The 18,754-nt window shown below is 47.2% G+C and overlaps 1 protein-coding gene across 1 annotated transcript in view; it reads left to right on the forward strand.

Annotated features, from left to right (window-relative positions):
- Nucleotides 1-418: 418 nt before the first annotated feature.
- The window catches only part of LOC144756247 (uncharacterized), a 55,469-nt gene continuing 37,133 nt past the window's right edge, over nucleotides 419-18,754 (forward strand). The window contains exon 1 of the mRNA XM_078645882.1: nucleotides 419-612. Coding sequence (XP_078502008.1) covers nucleotides 588-612 — 25 coding nt within the window. The 5' untranslated portion in view covers nucleotides 419-587. The remainder of the gene's footprint in view (nucleotides 613-18,754) is intronic.

Here is an 18,754-nt window from a genome sequence, read left to right on the forward strand (position 1 = left end):
AACCACTGAAATTCACCAGTTATAGTTATCTCTGGTAATTATAACTCATGCTCTATAACTGGCGCCCCTGCATGCATAGTTTTCTTATTCTTATTCACCGGTGTTTTTAGAGGCGCTGGCCGTCCTGACTCTATCAGCATGGTTGTTTCCATAGTGTTTCTGCGTTACATTACTGTGGCTACCTTTGTCTCACTCCGCATTGGCCTTTCATTGGCGCCATTGACTCCTTCCGGATGGATAGCGCGTGCCAGGCAGCTCTTTGGAACAGGTCTCCTCAATCTGTTGACTCACTGGGCAGGTCCCAGAGATAAGGCCGCCTCCGCGCACCTCCTCTTTGTTCGAACAACAAACCCGCGCCTGCATTTGCTTAAACACAATCCCACCCACCAGGGTGCGTGTCACAGCTGCACCTGATAGAAGCCTTCAGTGTCAGGACTGAGGCGGCCGAGGAGGGTGAAGGCTCGGTGGAGGCAAACCTCGAGAAGGAATTACTGAGAGCCTCAAGCCTGACAACCATCCCAGGTTGGAAGTCAGAAGGGGTCAAGAATACATCAGAAGTTTCACAAATCGCCCTCCTCCCTCGAAGCATGACCACCCTGCTGTTAATTAATGGTAAGAAATCCTACATCAAAAGTTGATTTTCGTATTCATTCCTTAAAATCTGGATTACTATATAGAGAGTGAGAGAAAGAGAGAGGAAGAGAGAGACGGAGAGAGAGAACCGGAGAGATAGAGAAAGAGGCAGAGAGTGGCAAGGAGAGAGTGGGAGAGAAGACAAAGGAGGAGAGAGGGGGGGACAGAGATGGAGAGAGAGGGATGGAGAGAGAGGGGGGAAGGAGGAGAGAGAGGGTCAGACTGAGACACAGTGAGAGAGAATAGAGAGAGGTAGAGAGGCAGAGACAGAGGCAGAGAGGACAAAGGAGGAGAGGGAGCGAGAGACAGAGAGGGAGAGAGGACAAAGGCGGAGAGAGAGGGGTGAGAGACAGACAGACAGCGCGAGAGAAAGGAGGAGGAGAGAGAGGGTGAGACAGAGTGAGAGTAGAAGAACAGACACAGAGAGAAGACAAAAGAGGAGAGGGGGAGAGAGAGAGAGAGTCCGAGAGAGTGACGTTGGAGGGAGTGAGAGTGAGAGGGTGGAGAGAAAGAGAGAGAGTCATTGGAGGCAGAGAGTGAGAGGGTGGAGAGAGGGAGAGAGAGAGCGAGAGAGAGCGAGAGAGAGCGAGAGAGAGAGAGAGAGAGAGAGAGAGAGAGAATGGGTGGGTGGGGTGGTGATGGTAAAAGGGGAGCCGTGAGCTGTGCAGCTTTGAACATATTTGCCAGGACTGCTTTTTGTTCCCTTCCTGGCCCAGCCCCCCTTGAACGAAAATACTCCAACCCAAGGAAAGGTGTCAAATGAAACTAAACATTACCAGCCTGTTGAAATGGGCGGAGCTGCATTCAGCCCTTTTGTTTGGTTTGCTGGTTAAAGTCGTGTCTGGAGATTTCTATGTTAAAAGTAAAAAAAAAGTACTTTATGTAATGGGGTGTAAGTCTGTTTAGTGTTTGTGGAGCTATGAGCAAATAAAGTTCATCCATCCACACTTGCAAGATTTAATTTTTCATATGACAGTACCTTTCGGATCCATAGATGATGAATTCTCAGATGTGAATTTTACAGTTTCTAACAAAACCTAATCAGTTGCTGTTGTTCAGAGTCCCAGGAGCCGCAGACCACCCCAGAGACATATGAGCCCTAAAATTGATGGAAAAAACTTTCCAGCCAGGCAGAAAATTGCCAAATTTCCCATATAATTTGAAAATTTGGAAGGTTAAAATCTACAAATCAGAACTTCTATGTAAGCTTGCATCTAGTAACTATATGGTAAATGCGATCACTTCAAACAAAGTCCATAGACACTGGCCCCCAAAAGCTTCAGATGACGTCCACAGTTTATTTTCATTGCTGTAGAAATTCAGATAACTATAAGTTTGTCCATACTCTGCTGACGTCAACTAATGCTTTAGAAATCAATTAAAATACACGTTAGGCGACATCGTAGCTGTGATCCGTTTAAGCTCTAAAAAAAAGTATTAAACTGACTAGTTACCTGTACACTAAAACCACAACACACCCAAAACAACACAGCCAATGGAAAGAACCTTACCTTCTCTGGTATAAATGGCACAGTGGCTGGTACTCTGAAAGTGGGCGCTGCTCTGTGTGTTTTGCCAATAACAATAGACTGTTGACATAAACCAAAAGTCGATGAGAGAAGGCGGGACACACAAGGTACAAGCATGCTGTCTGGTCTCTGCGCTACACCACATGTGCCTGACTCTGTTATGTTATGTTATGTTATGTTATGTTATATAACTTTTATATAGCGTACGGCTACTCGGTAGGAGTGTCCCGACGCTTTCCACCATCAACTCATAATGAAATAACACAACACAGCTAAAAACAGACATCAGAAAAAACAAAAAACAGTAGGCAGTAAAACAGACTAAGAATTAAAAAGCCAAGTCTTCAGGCCCTTCCTAAACTGGAGCAAGTTGGCAGTGCTACGGAGCGGAAGTGGAAGCAGATTCCAAAGCTGGGGGGCTCTGCAACTAAAAGACCGCCCTCCCGCGCGGGCCTTCCTCACCCGCGGGACCACAGCTTTAAAGAGGGATTCCGAACGGAGGGAACGAACTGGACGATAGAAAGTCAGTCTCCGCTGCAGATATCCAGCTCCTGATCCATGCAGAGCTTTATGCATCAGGGTCAGGGATTTAAACTGGATCCGTTTCCTAATGGGGAGCCAATGAAGCGTCTGGAGCAACCCAGAAGCTCGAGCTCGTCTCCCTAGGCCAAAGATCGCCCGAGCAGCAGAGTTCTGCACCACCTGAAGGCGCTGGACCAAGTAATCGGGGAGGCCAAGAAAGAGAGCATTGGCATAGTCTAGCCTCGAGCCGACAAGAGCCTGCACAGTAATCCTCCTGTGCTCCTCAGACAACAGAGGCAAAAATTTGCGGAGCATTTTCAGTATTCCATAGCAGGTGCCGGCCAGACCAAGAATATGAATTCGTAGCGACAGCTGGTTGTCTAGCTTGACGCCCAAATTTTTGGCCACCATGGAGGACTGTGCAGGAGGGCTCATGTCGGACGGCCACCAATGCTGCCACTCCGGATCGGCCACGCAACCAAAAAATAAAATCTCGGACTTGCCCGAGTTGGCCCTCAGACTGTTCCGCTGGAACCAGTCGAAGTCCAGCGCAAGGCAGTCCCGGATTCTCTCTCCATCAAACTCTTGATCCTTCCCGCAAGTGAAGAGGAGTTGCGTGTCGTCGGCATAAGAGACGATCTGGGCCCCGTACGCCTCCACCAAGGCCGCCAAAGGGGACATAAAGATGTTAAATAACGTGGGGCTCAACACAGAACCCTGTGGAACCCCAACTCCCAATGGCGGCATCTCGGCGGAGCTCTGGGAAACCCAGACCGTCTGGCGGCGGCCTTCAAGGAAAGAAGTAAACCACCTGAGCACCGTCCCCCTAAGGCCTATGTCATACAGCCTAGATAAAAGCGCCTTATGGGGGACGGTGTCGAAAGCCGCCGAAAGATCTAACATGACCAGCATGGCCCTACCGCCGGCATCCAGAGTCTCCCTGATGATCTCAGTCACCTCTATCAGAGCCGTTTCCGTACTAAAGTTAGGACGGAAGCCCGATTGAGATGGATGGAGCAGATTATTAGCTTCCAAAAAGCTCGACAAAACACCGTGGGCATGTTTTTCCGTTAGCTTCGCTAGCGCTGGTAAAAGCGAGATTGGCCTGTAATTCGCCAAGGCCTCGGTGTCGAGCCCCGGTTTTTTTAGGAGGGGGATCACCATCGCTCATTTCCAAGAACTGGGGACCCTTCCCTCCCTCAGGGAGGCATTGAGGATGGAGTTGACCAAAGGGTTCACCACTGCCGCCATCCCGGCCAAAAATTTGGCAGGGCAGGGGTCAAGTGGCGAGCCAGATTTGAGATTGGCCAGCAGCATCTGAGAAACATCGTTGGAAACAGTAGGGAAATCGGACAGCACCGCCGCAGAAATCTGCGGGATTCTGCAGTCCACCCTCACAGCATCACCCGTGTTCCAGCATCACCCGTGTTTCCAAGGCACTGCCTGTCCTTGATGATCAGTCCCCGAGAGATGGCCTGGAGGAGTATATTTACATTATATTACCGTGGCTGACTGCCCCATCCATCACTAGCCTTTCAATGGCACCCTTGATCCCATCCTTGTGGGTACCACTGTGCCAACCGGACCCATAGGCCTTTGGGGCCGCTACAGTCTGGAACTCTCTGCCTTATTCTTTGCGCAGCATTAAGGATCCGGGTCAATTTAAGAAACAGCACAAAACTTTCCTGTTCTAATTAGCTTTTATTCTCAGCACCTCAGGGCTCGCGCCGAGGCCCTCCTTGGAGTATCTGTGCGCGTTATAAACTTCGGTAACATAACATAACATAGAACTAGACTGCCAATCCATGACACTTCGGGCAAGGCTTTAGGATGAGGCCGCCTCCACAGACAGGCTCCTCTGTGTTCAGAACCGGATCAACAAGCTTCAGCCCACAGCTGCATAATTGCACAGACCTCCTACACTGGGGTGTGCACGAGGCCTCTGCTCGAGTCTCCTGTACTCTGGGCATTGTTGTGTCCGCTCACTTGAAATTTACAATTTGAGCCAAAGTGTTAGCTTAGAGTGGTTAGTGAAAGGAAAGGCCAGGACCAGAGGGGCTGCTAACAATAGTGCAGCGGGTGCAGTGGCACCGAGGTCCAGGGCTCTGAGGGGTCCGCTGCACTCCAGTTATAGCTATTTTTCTAACTAACAAACCTGAGCGGGGGCCCTTCTCTGGCTTGCACGAGGCCTCGCAGCACTCTTGGTACAGACTGAACACACAGTGTCCCTGGCGACCACAAGTCCACGTGAAATGTTCAGCCTTCCAGGGTGGTGCCTGGTCACGCCGAGGATCACTCATGTTGTGTGTTTAAAGTGTTTGCTGTTCAGTTACGGGCGAGGAACGCGTCACTCTCGTTGTGCTCCTGAAACAAGAATGGTAAATATGTGTTTTTACGCAGGAGCGCACAGAGGGCGCGCCTGAGAGGAGTGTGTTTTTCCATGATGATAAACCTGCTGACATTTGGGTGAGGCCATGTGTGTGATTTTGTTACCTTAAGAATCAGGCATAAATAAAATAAATATATGGCTGGTTAGTTAGACAAGTTTATAATGTTTAAGGTGACCACTGTATGGAATCAAATAATGTACTAAACTGAAGATTTGCTGAATATGTCGTGCAGAGCTAATATTATTCGTTTATGCTTTTATCGTCATCTGTATGATGTACCTGCATTTGAAATAATAAAAACAATTAAAAAATGTTTTTAAAAAAAAGTAAAAACACATATTTTCATCATCATAATCAATTACGAAAAGATGTTTATAGAGGGCACCTATTTACTATTTGTGTCGGTTTCTTTTTATTTTTTTATTGGCATATCAGGCAACACAACACTGAATGTAATAACATTACAATTCGCTAGTAAGAAAAAATGGAGAAACGTCCCACACTTACCGCTGCTTTTGTTCTTGACACTGATTTTGCTACTGCTGACGCTAGAGGTCGCAGTGGCAGGGGTCACAGCAGCGACCCCTGGCGGCCCCTAAATGACGTCCATGCCTCACCCCGAGGTCCTCCGCATGGAAAGGACCCCAGAGTTCTTCCAATAGCTTTCCACATTCCCACAAAACATGTACAATGTCAAACGTGTAGTACTCTCCAAACTTGACTACGGCAATGCCATCCTCACGGGAACCCCCAAAATCCATCTGGTCCCTCTTAGAGCTGTGCTCAACCTGGCGGCCTGGCTCATTACTGTCTGTAAAAGATTTGACCACATCACGCCTGCCCTCAAATCCCTAAATTGGCTGCCCATTGAAGGTAGATGCTTTTATACGACTGCCTGCATCACACACAAAGCTCTCCACTCACAATCTCCGTCATACTTAACAAACAAACTCAAAAAAGCTGGCCGCTCCAGTCTGATGAGATGCTCCACGGCACTCCTCCTCGCCCCCCCCCCCCCAATATTAAAAAGAAAACCCACCCGAAGGATTTGCCCTGCAACCCCTCCTACCTCAGCTTTAAAAAAATACCTAAAATGTCACCTACTCAACAAGTACTGTAGCCTATAATGTCTCTTCCGGCCTGACAAACTGTCTCCCCCGTATTGGTTGCCTTTCTGCTATCCTGTTCGACCTTTCGCTCTCCCTTTTGTACTCTTCCCTTCTGTGTACCCCTGCCTTGCTCCTATCCTATCCTAGCAGCTCTAACTTATGTTCTGCTAGCTGTCGAAGGACATTCTCCCCTGTCCTTGTCCATTGCTCCCCTCCCCCTCTCTGTTTCCCTGCCCTCTTCCTCTTCAATTTGTTTTCTCCCTGTTGTTACTCTTCCGTCTGCCTGAGTCGTTACCTCCATTTTATTTCTATACGCACTTTAACCCGTGAATCATCCAGAATTCTGGCTGTCCTTAGAAATTGAGAGATGTGCTCTCTCCTGACTTCCATTCTCTTTGCTCTGAATTAGTGTTTTGTTTTTGTTGAGTGCCTTTGCTCTGGTAAAGAATATACAACAATATCTCAACCGGATTTAATTATAAATAGATACACTTGTATGTACAAGACATTACAGAGATAGAACAGAAAAAGAGAGACTATGAATCAATCATTAAATGTGTCAGACATCATATATTTTAGAAGACTGGGTAAAACACAACAGTTGTAACAGCACTGTTAGGCAAAAATGCATAAACAACCCTAGAAGACTAAGTGCACATTGTGCTCGTGACGGGATGTGACGGCGCAAGTGACACGGTGAAAGAAAAAAAACAGCGATAGGCGCAAGGTGAAACGTAATACACACTATATACAAAATGGTTGGTTCAATACAATGATTTCGTATGGAGAATTAGCTATAATTCAGTAGCATTTTTTTTAACCAAAGGAGAACGTGCTCTTGTAAAGCGCTCTAATACCTCCGGGTCTAGCCAGCGCTATATAAAACCTTTCGAATAAATAAAAAATGTTACGTTCCCCATATCACCAGCATGGGGACTCATTTCACAGTTTAACACTATAAAGTTTTGCTGGTGACCACTGCTTGTTAGCCAGTATTATTTCCACCCTTCTTCCTGGAAGTCAGCATCTGCTCGCCTTCACCACCATGTGTGCAATAAGGATGACGAGCCTCGAGAGAAGCCGAGATCAGTGAAGATGCTCAGAAAAGGTTTCCAGGATGCATGTGAAAACACAGCCTTCATCTCTTATGCACTTTCCATGGTGCCCAGTTATTCCCCCACCCCCTATCGTGATGTCGTCCTCGCAACATGAAGGCACTTTGAATGTAGGTGGTCAGGAGCTCTCCATAGCTTGGGTGCCCCTTTCCCTGCATGTCGAGTGGTGGACAGGATAGTGTTTAGAGGCTGAGGTTTAGGGGACCAGGGGTGTGTTTAGAGGCTGATTTTTGTAGTAAACGGCAAGGTCATCCCCACATTGAAGAGCTGTCGTTCAACTGCAGCCCAGTGAGGTTTTGCTCTGTGAGTTCTAATCATATGGACTGAGTGGGTAAACCAGGGGCGGCTTAAGGGCAGTGTGGTGGCTGGGAGGGAATAGGGGTGGTGGAGCTGGTGGTTTGAAAATAAAAAATGACTTATCTATTCACACCGCCATTGCTCCTCCCTCATTGCTTCTCCTCCTGACGAGTGCAAGATGCACACAGACTCGCCTAAGTCAATCACAACTCTGCTGTCACTATGACAGCAGAGTCGTGATTGGTCTGAGTGATGGTGTTCGGCACTCAGATAGTGACTGGAAGCCTGTGCATGTTCTCCACCCAGGCTGTGTATTACATCCAGATGGAGAACATGCTAGGTGAGCATGACTGTTTGGCCGGCCCGGTTTGTTTTGTCTGAATCAATATTATATATGTACATAATTAAAAAAATAGATAGACACATATAATATGTACATAAAGAGCAAAGAATTCAGTCCAATCATTACAATCAATATTTAAAATATGACCGGTTTGATGAAGGCTAGCGGTAGATGACAACTAAGGGCGTTTCGGCACTTCTGCCTTCGTCAGGGCACCGTCTATAGCAAACCAGACTATATAAAACACGGAGTAATTAATTAGACAGTGGTTACAACTATCTAATACAGATGCAGATTTTAAGTACAATTATTACATACATATAGACATGAACCTAGAATGTACAAATTACCTCTCATCATTATTAATATTATTGTTATTACATTTGATGAAAAAGATTGTCAAATGACGATCAATAAACATATAGGAATATACGACATATACATACATGTTCATTCACAAAAAACACTTTATCTAATATATAGAAATTGATACATTTAATGATAACATCTACATTCAATATATTTAACAATTAAGCTAATTCAGATTAGCGACTCCATCCATATACAGTGAAGGAATTGAGAATTTCTAGATAGAAACAAAAAAGAAGGATAAACATATCAAGAAATCCTACTAGTAATAGAATCCCTTGAACCCAAAGTAACCATTCAATAGACAAAGAATGTAGTGCAAAAATTAATAAAAGAAAACATTAAAAAAAACACAATGAAAAAACACTGTAAAGTATGTCCTCTGGCCATGGAAACAGATAAGCTAGTTTTTAATGGCCAAACATTTATATCTGTTGGAATGACTAACTGTAAAACTAAAAATATAGTTTATCTGCTGATATGTCCCTGTAATCAAGATTATGTGGGTGAAACTTCACGGACTTTAAATGTAAGACTGACTGAACATAGAACAGCAATCCGCACAAAAAAATTATCATATCCTATGGTACTGCATTTTGTAGAAAATAACCATACACCGGATGACATTCGTTGGCTCATTGTGGAAAAAATTGAAACTAAGCAAGGTCAATGTCCCGAATCCATCAGAAAGAAACAAGAAGTTTTTGGGATTTTTTTACTAGATACGTTCAATAATGGGTTAAATTTAGATATGCCACGGGAACAGGCTATTCTGTAGTTTTAGCTTGTCCCTAGTAAATTTGCCGTTAATATTGTCCCAATCTTTGGATTAAGATTAACTAAGCCCCCGTTTTCTAATCTTAATGTAAGCCTAAAAATATAGCTCAAACGTTTTCGGACGTTCTTTTGCTAGCGCAGTAAAACTATTTTTAAACTCCAATCTCAAAATCGTTACTCTCAAAATGACGTACCTGCCACAATGTTTAAAATCAGTCTGTCCTCATCTTGCAACACAGCGTAATTAAACACCCAATCATTCCGCCCAGCTTTTCACCACTTCCCAACAACCTGGCCCCTCCCTCTTGGGTGTTACCTAATTAGCCTGCTGTTCACCTTCGCACACCCACGCTTGCATGCTGAGGGTAGAAGAAAACCACATTTCCCATAAACCAGTTCTTTAGACACAATTAGAAAGGTTAAAGTCATCATTAGCACGTATTCTATACACCACTGAATTCGATGTTTAATAACGAGCGAATAGTGTTCGAGCCGCTACAGAGGAGCATTAAGGGAGAAATAGATGTAGGTGCAAGAGGCACATGTGATTGAGCACTGTATTATCATGGATTCAGTCCAGTGAAAAGTACTTTTTAAAGAATATTGAATTTGCAAAATGCATTAGCATGACCAACAAGATAATGGTAAATGTTTGAGTGTCATGTACAGTTACCCCTGAAGAAAGGCTTTGACCGCCTAAAATGCATTGGTTGTTTTAAAAAATACTGCCTTTATTTATTTATTTGCGGGTTTTATCGCGCTCGAATCGACTCCCGGAGGAGTATCTCTGCGCCCCAGGAAACACAGCAAAACAACAGTCAGAGGGGAAACCAGACGAAAAATGGATTAGTTTTGAAACAGAAAGGTTTTGAGTTGCTTTCTAAACAGTAGATGTTCTGAGCACTGTCTGAGAGCTAGAGGGAGCTTGTTCCATAGTGATGGACCAACCACAGAAAGAGCTCTACCTCCGTGCCTGGCCTTCTTTGCGCGGGGCACACATAATAGGAATTGATTGCTTGACTTAAGGGAACGTGCAGGGGTGTCGGGTATACATTTATTTTTCAGATATACAGGAACTAGTCCGTTTAAGCTTTTGTGAATTAGACAACCTGTCTTAAACTTCGTCCTCTGCCGGACAGACAGCCAGTGCAGTTTGTCCAAAAGATGTTTGGACGCAGTTCGGGGAGGGGCGTTTAAGACCAGGCGGGCCGCAGTTTTCTGGATCACTTGGAGTCTGGCTAATACTCCCTCGTTTACAGATAGTAGCAAGCAGTTACAATAATCAATACGGCTAAGGACCAGGGCCTGTACCAATGTTTTCCTGATGGAATCTGGGAGAATAGGGAAGATTTTGGTTAACAGGCTAATTACGTGGAAGCACGAGCCCACAATGTAATTGCTATGTTGTTTCAGTGAAAGCTCCTGATCTAGGCGGACTCCTACGTTTTTTACGATCTGTTTGGGTTCGGGGGTTGGTCCCAGATCATGTGGCCACCAAACTGGGGTCCAAAGGATCTTTGCCTCCCCGAACAACATAACTTCGGTCTTGCTTACGTTACACTGCAGACAGTTTGATGACATCCATTGAGCCACAGCTCTCATGCCCTGTGAAAAGGAGTTTTTAACGTCGGTGGTGAGAGTTTTAAAGGGAAAAAGGAGCTGTGTGTCATCCGCGTAAGACACAGGGATGAAACCATATGCTCGCATAATTCCAGCCAGGGGTGCCACATAGATGTTAAAGAGGGTTGGGCTCAGACAGGAGCCCTGTGGCACCCCTTTAGAAATCTCTACCTCCACCGAGCGATAGGCACCCATGGTGACGCATTGGGTGCGGTTGGATAGGAAGCTCCTTAGCCAGGTCAGAGCCTTGTTCCCTAGACCGATGTTTTCCAGTCGACTTATCAAGATGTTGTACGACACAGTGTCGAACGCCACCGACAAGTCTAGTAGTACCAGGATGACAGAGTGGCCCCTATCCTGATACATATGTAGGTCGTCTGTGACTGACATCAGGGTTGACTCTGTGCTGTGTTTAGGCCTAAAGCCGGATTGTGAGTAATCCAGCCCTCCTGCCTGTTCAATATACATGGATAGGTGGCGATTCACGTGTTTTTCAGTGAGTTTTCCTAGGAATGGTAACAGGGATATTGGTCTAAGATTGGACAGGTCTGTCCATGGAATTGTGTTTTTTTTTCTAATGGGTCTAACCAGAGCCTTTTTCCACCCTCTGGGGACCTCACCTGTGCTCAGGGAAAGATTTACCAATCTCTGAACCCCAGGACCTAGTTCTGTACCAAGCATAGGCATAATTCTTGCTGGAATGGTGTCATCTGGACACCCGCTCTTTATTTGCGAGGTTAAAGATACAACCTACTCTAATGAGATAGGGGGAAATATGCCTAGGGTGTGCGTGGTAGGGTTAGGGTCTTCCTTGATTTGTGGTTGAGAATTATCTCCACAAAAGGAGAGGTTGGAGCTAATGATTTTCTCATAGATCCCATCTATTTTTTTGGTGAAAAACAGTGAGATATCATCACACAGTTGCTGAGATGCAAACTCTGAGCTCTCGCAGGCCACCGGTTTAACGAATGACTGCAGGATTTGATATAATACCCTTGGAGTATTTCCAGCAGCTTCGAGTTGGGACGCAATGTGGTTTTTGCGCGCCATACGAATGGCTTTATGGCATAAGGAGAGGGAATCCCAGTAGCGGCTCTTGTCATCAGCCAAATGGGACGATCTCCATTTCTTTTAAAGTTTTCTGGCAGTTTTTTTTAGGGACCTTAAATGCTCTGAGAACCAGACTTCTTGTTTATGTGCCGGGCGTGGTTTAAACAATTTCAGGGGGTCAATATCATTCACTGCTGTCACCAGCGCTCCTTCAAATTTAGTCAGGGCCACCTCGATGTCTTCAGTGAGCGCAAGGGAAGGTTCTACAAACCTCTCTTTAAAGGAATCTTGGGTTATTTTGTGCCATTGCCTGCGTTTACTCGGCAAGGCTATTGGGCCTGAGGGAGGAGTGCTAATGCGAGGGGTGTAAAATTCTAGGATGAAGTGATCGGTCCATTTTACTTGTGTTGGAGGTAGGCATTTGATTGATGGGGAATTAGACAGGATTAAATCCAGAGTGTGTCCTGCCTGGTGTGTGGAACCGCTATTAGCTTCTTCTAGGCCTAGTAAGGACAAATCCGACAGAAGGGATTGTGCCTCAGTGCACTCTTTTAATTCGCTATGAACGTTGAAGTCTCCCACAAGTAAGAAATCGCTATCTTTGCTTATATGGGGGGCCAATGCTTCCACTAGAGTGATGAAGAAGTTGGCACAAGGCCCAGGAGGGCTATAAACCAGAGCCCCTTTTTGGCTACCTTTGGGTGCAGCATTTATTTTAAAAATCAACAGTTCAAGTTCTGGGGTGCATAGTTCGTCTAGAATAGAAATGTTTAATTCTTGTTTGTGGACTATTGCAATCCCTCCCCCTGTCTTAATAGGGGATCTAGTCTGATAATTTTATATCCCATCGGAATTCCTAGGGTTATGGCCGGAACCGAGAATGGTTTTAGCCATGTTTCCATCAGAAAACATAGGTCGGGCTCTTCAGATGAAATTAGTTCCCATACTTCAGTTGCATGTTTCGATAGCGATCGGATGTTGCATAGAAGGCTCTTACTCCCAAGTAATACATTAGTACCCAACCTTTTAGTCGGAGTGGGGTGGCAATCAGCAAGATCACTGCCCTCCATATCAGTATATAGCAGATCACCCGCAGGGTCTGTGTCTTCTTTATCCTGTGATATAGTTTGGAACTGGGTCTTGCAATGACGGCAAGAAAAGGGGCCCTCCAAGCTGGTATCTGCCCCTTTTGAGCAGTCCCATAGAGGTTTGTTACGTAAGCGGCGGTAATGCACGACGATGGCAGTGTCTCCCGACCCCGCTTGGCGCCAGTAAGCACCCTCAGAGCGGAAGCTCTGCACGAAAATTGTTTTACTTGTTAAAATCAATTCCTATGTCACATTTTTAAAATTGATTACGAATTTTAAAATCACGTACTTTATGTTATCTGTGAAAAGTTTAAATTGAATACGAATTTTAAACTCCACTCACTCTGGGCACCCACGCTTATTCCCGGTGCTGCTAGGGGCTCAATTGTACTCCAGTAGTCTGTGCTCGGTATTCCAGCCTGCCCGCCCCGGTCCGACTCGGTAGCCAATACCGTAGAGCGGAGGGACAGGAAGAGCCAGACACTCCCAGCAAGTCGAGCGGTTAGCGCTCTAGATCTTGTGATCACAGGGCTATTTAGCCCCCTCGTCGGGTCAAGCGCGCAGCGGTTGCGCGCAGCGGAGCGCCCAAGGATGCGCCTAAGACGAGCCAAAGACTAGCCCGTCCGCGACCGGAAGTGGCCAGTGGCAATGGCACCTAGATCTGATAACTCAGAGGTGAGTTATGGCCCATTACTCGTGCTATCTGACCGCCTGGATTCTGTCCGGAACGGTTGCTCCCCCACGCTCCCTGCTCGATCTATCTGCAGCCCTTACAGCCCGCAGCTGAAGCCTCTTGCACCCTCGACCTCCCGACTGCTCCTGGTATCGTAGCCTCAGATCGCATAGTAGCGCTTTGAAGCTCTCACTCTGGAAGCGCTTTAGAAACCTAATTGTATCATCTGCCTCGCGCTCTGTGCATAGTCGCGCTTTGAAGCTCTCGCTCCTGCAGCGCCTTGAAAACTGCATTGTATCATCTGCCTCACGCTCTGTGCTTCTTTCACTAGACTAATTGCGCTTTGAATATCATTAGCGTGTAGCGCTTAGGAATCCCAACTGTGCTCATTGAATTAGCGCTGTGTATTTTCTCTTTACATCTGTGTTGTGTAACGCTTCCAAGGTTGGTTGCTCTGTGGATAGCGCTTTAAGTGTACACATTGTGCAGGATTTAAGTGCCCTTGATAGCTTGCTGGCGAGCATTGTATTGTGCCTTCGCTGTTTGTTTTTCACTTTCATCCCTCCATTTTGTGTTTTGCTCTCCCCTGACCCGCCTCTCTGATCCCGCCTCCCTGCTGACCCTCCCACGCTCCGCCCCCTCCACTGTCCATTTATGTCAGATGGTCCCACGCGCAGCGTCCACGCGCTACGGCCTCGCCGAAGGTGCGCCAAAGGTAAGCCCGTCTACGCCCGTCCGCGCCTGGACCGCGCCCAGCGCCAGAGCCCCTGGTCCTCGTAATGCCCACCCCTCCCGCATTACTTACGATGTCACCACCCTCCTAGCCCTTAACCCTGGCCGCTCCCCCATCTGCGTCCAAGCCGCTCCTGGACACACCCATGGACCCTTTTCCTGCTACTCCTGCAAGTTCGACGGCACCAAGAACAACTCCTCATCTACGAACACACAACAGATATCCGATCCCAACCACCTACAATGCTTCCTGCTCAACACCCGCTCGGTCCACAGACACGCCATTGACCTCTGGAATCTACTCGACACCATCTCTCCGGACGTCGCTTTCCTAACAGAAACATGGATGAATGCCTCTTCAGCCCCAGACATCACCATTGCCATCCCGGAAGGCTATAAGATCATTCGCAAGGACCGTACCGGCCACACAGGAGGAGGCATCGCTATCGTCTATAAGAAATCCATCCGCATCTCAACCAGCTCAGACGTCAATCTCGCCAACTCTGAACACCTTCACTTCCAGATCCACATCGACCCCAAGACCACACTCAGAGGCACCCTCCTTTACAGGCCACCAGGACCCCGCGCACAATTTAGTGAAGACATCACGGACTTCATCACTCCACACGCGCTCCCCTCCGAGGACTACATCCTTTTGGGAGACCTCAACTTTCACCTTGAAAAGAACAACGACCGCAACACCACCACCCTCTTGGACAACCTCGCTAACCTCGGACTTAAACAACTTGTCACTACCCCCACCCACATCGCAGGTCACACACTCGACCCTATCTTCACCGCCAGCAAGCATGTTTCCTTCAGCCACAGCTCTCCTTTGGACTGACCACAGCTGCGTTCACTTCACCTACAACAAGCCCACACCCAACAACCACCCCCAACCCACTCTGCAAAGAAACTGGAACAAAATCACCATCGACCAGATCTCCTCATCGCTTCTTCAAAAGCCCCCCGCCCACTCCTCAAACCCAGACGAAGCAGCCACCAACCTCACCCAATGGTTATCCAACAGCGCCGACATCCTAGCACCACTGAAAAAACGACAAATCAAACTAGGCAGCAAGAAGGCCTCCTGGTTCAACGATGATCTTAAGAAATCCAAGAAACTCTGTCGCTCCCTCGAGAAGGCCTGGAAAAAAGACCCAACCACCAGCACCAAGGACGCCTTCAAAAACGCCACCCGCATACACCACCAACTAATCCGAAATGCCAAGAAAGCAGCCTTCAAGGACCGTCTAGACAACAACGCCCACAACAGCAAGGAATTATTCAACATCGTCAAGGAATCTACCAACCCCTCAGCCAACTCCAACGACATCACCCCCTCCCAAGCCCTCTGCGACTCCCTAGCCTCATTCTTCCACAACAAAATTGCAGACATCCACAACAGCTTCGACAACCAACCCGAAGACCAACCCACCCAATCCCCTGCAGGACCCCCACCCCCCCTGAACATCCTCAATGACTGGAAGCCAATCTCCACTGAGGACACCATCCGTCTGATGAACTCTATCCACTCAGGATCCCCCACAGACCCTTGCCCTCACCACATCTTTAACAAAGCAGACTCCATTATTGCACCGCACCTCCGAGACGTCATCAACGGCTCCCTCAACTCCACAACCTTCCCGGAAAGCTGGAAACATGCCGAACTCAGCGCCCTCCTGAAGAAACCCACAGCTGACCCCACCGAACTCAAAAACTATCGCCCTATCTCACTCCTTCCATTCCCGGCCAAAGTCATCGAGAAAGCTGTCAACAACCAGCTCGCCGCATTCCTCGAAACCAACAAATCCCTCGACTCCTCACAATCCGGCTTCCGAGCCAAGCACAGCACCGAAACCGCCCTCATCGCAGCAACAGACGACATTCGAACTCTACTGGACAATGGAGACACAGTCGCCCTCATCCTCCTCGACCTCTCCGCAGCCTTCGACACAGTCTGCCATAGCACCCTTCTACAGCGCCTCAAAAACATCGGAATCCAAGGAAAAGCACTGGAATGGATCACCTCGTTCCTCTCCGGAAGAACCCAGAGAGTCCGCCTTCCACCATTCAAGTCTGAGGCCACTGAAGTCATCTGCGGCGTACCCCAAGGGTCCTCACTCAGACCCACCCTCTTCAACGTTTACATGAGCCCCCTCGCGGCCATCGCACGCCAACATAACCTCAACATCCTCTCCTACGCCGACGACACTCAACTGATCCTATCACTCACCAGAGACCCTAACACGGCCAAAACCAACCTACACGAAGGAATGCAAGAAGTAGCCAAATGGATGAAGCACAGCCGTCTGAAACTGAACTCAGACAAAACAGAAGTCCTCATCTTAGGTACCTCCCCCTCCGCCTGGGACGACTCTTGGTGGCCAGAGGCCCTTGGAAAATCACCCATCCCGACGGACCACGCACGGAACCTGGGCGTCATCCTAGATTCCTCACTCTCGATGAACAGACAAGTCAACGCCGTTTCTTCATCTTGCTTCAACATTCTTCGCATGCTCAAAAAAACATTTCGCTGGATCCCTACCGAAACTAGAAAAACAGTCACCCACGCTCTGGTCACGAGCCGACTGGACTACGGAAACACCCTCTACGCCGGCACCACCGCAAAACTCCAGAAAAAACTACAACGCATCCAGAACGCCTCAGCCAGGCTCATATTAGACATCCCGCGTAAAGAACACATCTCTGATCACCTGAAAAACCTCCACTGGCTCCCCGTCAATAAGAGGATCACTTTCCAACTCCTAACCCACGCACACAAAGCACTCTACGAAATCGGACCCGAATGCCTCAACACACGACTATCCTTCTACACCCCCTCCCGCCAGCTACGATCCTCCAACCAAGCCCTTGCCACTGTACCTCGCATCAACAAAACCACCATGGGAGGTAGATCCTTCTCCTACCTAGCAGCTAAAACTTGGAACTCACTTCCCACTCACCTTCGCCTTACTCAGAACCACCTAGCATTCAGAAAGCAACTCAAAACGTGGATATTCGACAAGTAACTCCCCACCCTTCTACAAGCGCCTTGAGACCCTCTGGGTATGTAGCGCGCTATATAAATCGTTTGACTTGACTTGACTTGACTTGACTATCTACACCCCTCAGGTTCTTCTGGGCTTACGTAACAAACCTCCTTGGATGAAGTCGCTTCAGTTCGTGTTTTAAAGTAAGAGGCCCTGAGGGCCCACTGAAACATGGGAAACTACGGAAATGGCACATTATTCCTGCGTGTGGATGTAATAGAGTAAATGAGCGGCAAAATACAAACCTGAAGAACATGGAGTATAAGGAGTACAATAGTAAAAGTATGAATGGCGCTAAACAAGTGCAAACAGCAGTGCCACTGGAAGTGGGGCGTAATGCAGCCTCAAACTATGTCGGAGTTGTCAATCTTGGTGCCTGTGGGCAAGGCATTTTCAAGTGTGCACGCATCCTACGGAGGTCGAGGATAACATGGATTACTTTGTGGTTAAAAGGTGTGCATCCAAATCACTGTATCTGATCAATGCAAGATAAGAGCATAAGACTCAATAAGTAGATGGGAGAGTGAAGAGAAGCATCAGGTTTATTACATACACCTCAACCACAGCATACCAGCTGTCAATTCTAGAGCGCGCAGGTGCCTCACTCTACATTCTAGAACTTAGTGGCCGCAAGGTTCCACTGTTCCAGCCTGTTCTATAATGTTCTGGTATTTTCTACGTGCAAGCGCCAATGGTGGCGAACAGATACCACAAAGCACTACAAAAAAAACTTTAAATGCACGTCAGGGAGGGACTGTGGAGAGATGAGCGGCACTGTTGGAGGGTGGTAGTGAGGTAATCCCTGGAGAAGGAGGTCATGGGGGACGGGGCACCAAAAAAGACTATTGCACCGTGTGCCCCCAGAGTTAATGCTGGCCCTGGGGCAAACTGCAAGCCAATAATTTCTATATGGGGTAGAGGAGGCCACCCTTCTCCGCAGTTGTATGTAGTTTGGAGCCATTTAATCTCGGTTTGTTTCCCTCACACACACTATTATGTCCTTGAAAAGGGTGTTGGGATTTTGAGGGGTGTAATGCCAAACGCATAGTTAATAGTTAATTATCTACAGCTCTTAAAAACCCAAAAACCTGAAGTGTAGGGTGGTAATTAAAAAAATCAATCGATTATTTCCAAAACTCAACCTTTGACATTTGAGTGACTTGTGGGCACTGAGGTGGGGTGTAAATATTGGGCATATGCAGATGATGTCTAATAACCAGAGAGATTCCATATCTGGTTTATTTCAAGATCAGGTCTTTTCCAAACTATCAAACTATAATTTAAATAGGGATAAGTTAGAAATGATCCCTTTGAATACGTTTTGTGTGAAAAAAAATATTTGCCCAGGATCATGCATTTTGGTTAAGCGTGGAAGCTGGGATTAATCCTAGGTTTTCTGGTTTCACTTTGTACAAGTCAGCCATGAAGCAGGTATCTATGTGTCTCTCCTTATA

The sequence above is a fragment of the Lissotriton helveticus genome, chromosome 5_1, assembly GCF_964261635.1.
Source record: "Lissotriton helveticus chromosome 5_1, aLisHel1.1, whole genome shotgun sequence".
Lineage (NCBI taxonomy): Eukaryota > Metazoa > Chordata > Amphibia > Caudata > Salamandridae > Lissotriton > Lissotriton helveticus.